General features: G+C 35.5%; 1 protein-coding gene across 1 annotated transcript; it reads right to left on the reverse strand.

Moving 5' to 3' along the window:
• Positions 1-445: 445 nt before the first annotated feature.
• CCDC70 (coiled-coil domain containing 70) lies at positions 446-1,111 on the reverse strand. The gene has a single exon (XM_054806186.1). It carries the CDS (start codon positions 1,109-1,111, stop codon positions 446-448), a length of 666 nt encoding a protein of 221 aa, XP_054662161.1.
• Positions 1,112-2,435: the final 1,324 nt, after the last annotated feature.

Below are 2,435 nucleotides of genomic sequence, written 5' to 3' on the forward strand. Positions count from 1 at the left end.
CAGTCTCACTTGTATATGACTTTAGTGTTTACTCCATCAGAATCCATTTTCTATGAATATCCTCCAATATTCTGTAGTTTAAAAAAAAAAAAAGTGATAATCTAAACTTTGAAATACTATAATAAGAAACTTGTTTTCTGTGGTATTCAATATCTCAATAAAGACGACATCTGCAGATATGCATTATGTATTGTCAGCAGTAATTTATTAGGCTTCAGGGATCCAAGATACCAACATCCATGTTTCAGTGCTTTCAAACTTCCTAGGCTTTTACACTAAGCCTAACAGATTATTTTGGACTGTTTTTATCCATTAGTCGCTGCCGATGCTCTGTTATGAAGATTCGACCAGGATATCTGGCTAACAATGAAAATTACTGTCTTTGTAAACTCTTTACTCGTCTTGCTAAACCTCCCTAAGCATTTGATTCTTTACTTATATTGCTTTATTCTTCCTCTTGAAGTATCTTATTCCACTGATGGAGGACTTTGTGCTCTTCCTGGAGAGCTTTCTCCTGACTTTGCAGGGCTGTTTTCTCATCTTGAAGGGCTCTGTTCTCCTCTTGGAGGGCAAATTTCTCCTCACTGAGGGCGGTTTTTTCCTCACAAAGAGCTTTCTCCTCTTCCTGAATGGCCCTGTTGTCCTTTTGAAGAGCCTTCAGCTTCTCCTTGAAGGCCTTGTTTTCATTCCATAAAGCTAAAATCTCTTGCTGAAGAGCTTTTTCCTCCATTGCAAAAGCTCTTTCTTGTTCTTTGAGAGCCTTAATCTCTTCTCTGAGGGCTTTATTTTGTTGTTGGAGTGCCTTTTGCTGTTTCTCAAGGTGCTTTGTTTCCTCTGAAGAGTCTCTATGCTTCTCTTGAAGGATTTTATTCTCTTCCCAAAGGACTTTGTTCTGTCTTTGGATGCTTTGATTCTCCTGATAATAGGCTTTGTTCTCCATACGAAAAGCTCTGTTCTTTTGCTGAAGGTTTTGATTCTTTTCTCGAAGGGCCCGATTCTCCTTCCATAGTGTTTGGTTAAATTGTGTCATGTGAGAGCAGATGGCAGATGGTGGCAGCAGAGATAAATTGCTGATCTTCCTTAAATAATCTTTACCCTTTGAATCAGACATTTTGTCACTCAGTTGAACCACTCAGGGGCTGTGCTATGGTCCAGATGGGTGATTCCACCTTTCATATTCAGTAGTGATAGAACTGAGAATAGAGATTAAGTGTCCGTAAGATCCTACACAGCATAACATATAAATAAGTAAATAAATAAATATAGCACTAAATGTGAAATAAAAATAATGGTCAAACCATACTGATATTCGACAATTATTGTATATTTTTGCATGTGCTGAAGTATATACAGCAAATTAAATTTCACAAGGCTGAGTTAATTATAATGTAGAAAAAGAAGGGATATTTCCTTTTAGAGCCTTAAAACTTTGCAGTCTTTCTCATGGACATATAGAAAGGTGATATGCATTCATGGAGGAATCCAGATTGTTAACATGTATCTTGTAATTTTCTTTGCTTTTCTTTTTTACCTTTTTTTTAAATTTATTTTTTACTGTGTGATTGAGCATTTATTTTTCTAGAATTGTCACCTAACTTACACTTGAATTTGCTGTCAATGCTGTTTCTATTATAACTATCTTGACCCAGACCAGAGACAGCCTTGAATTTGAGCTTATCTTATCTTTCAGAGAAATAAAGACCAATAAAATGTATATATAAAGTGACAAAAATATCTATAAAGCTTTCAGAGGTAGAGCTGATGAACTTCTCTCTTCAGACTCGATTATATAACTAAGTTAATGTGCAATTAAACACTTTTTGTTGTTTATTCATTATTCTACTCGGGTGGGAGAATGTTACATTAATTACATTTGAAGAAAAGTACAGGCTAAGTAGAATTTTTAAGAGCTTAATTTCTATACATAGGACAATATTGTAATATCAGGCATGTTTTGGATATATGCCTGGTGTTTGCTAGAAAGCACTAAACAATTAGCCACTATGCTACTTAGTCATATAACATATATACAGCTAAATACATATACATGATATGTATACAACAAGACACTCCCAGATGTTCAGAGAAACTATATTATATCTGTGGAGTATCCAGCAGGAAAATTATGATAAATTAAGGAAATCATACAGTACTTACTGTTGTGTTACCCTTGAATCAGTCTGCCATCTGGCAGCTCATGGCAGAGCTGTCAGGTGAGGCTACCCTCAGTGATGTCATTTCAAAACGCATAGTATCAGTGACATAACAATGAATGGCACTGGTGATCATAAAAGTTGTGACCATCTGAAGGTAAGCATAAGCATTTGCAGGGTTAGGATGCTCTAGCAAGACAGTCTTTGTACTTCTCAATATTTTTTTTATGTTTCTTCATCCATTATATTCATACAAAACGTTGTCTAGATGGCTGAATGGTT

Source organism: Grus americana, chromosome 1, assembly GCF_028858705.1.
Source record: "Grus americana isolate bGruAme1 chromosome 1, bGruAme1.mat, whole genome shotgun sequence".
Taxonomy (NCBI): domain Eukaryota; kingdom Metazoa; phylum Chordata; class Aves; order Gruiformes; family Gruidae; genus Grus; species Grus americana.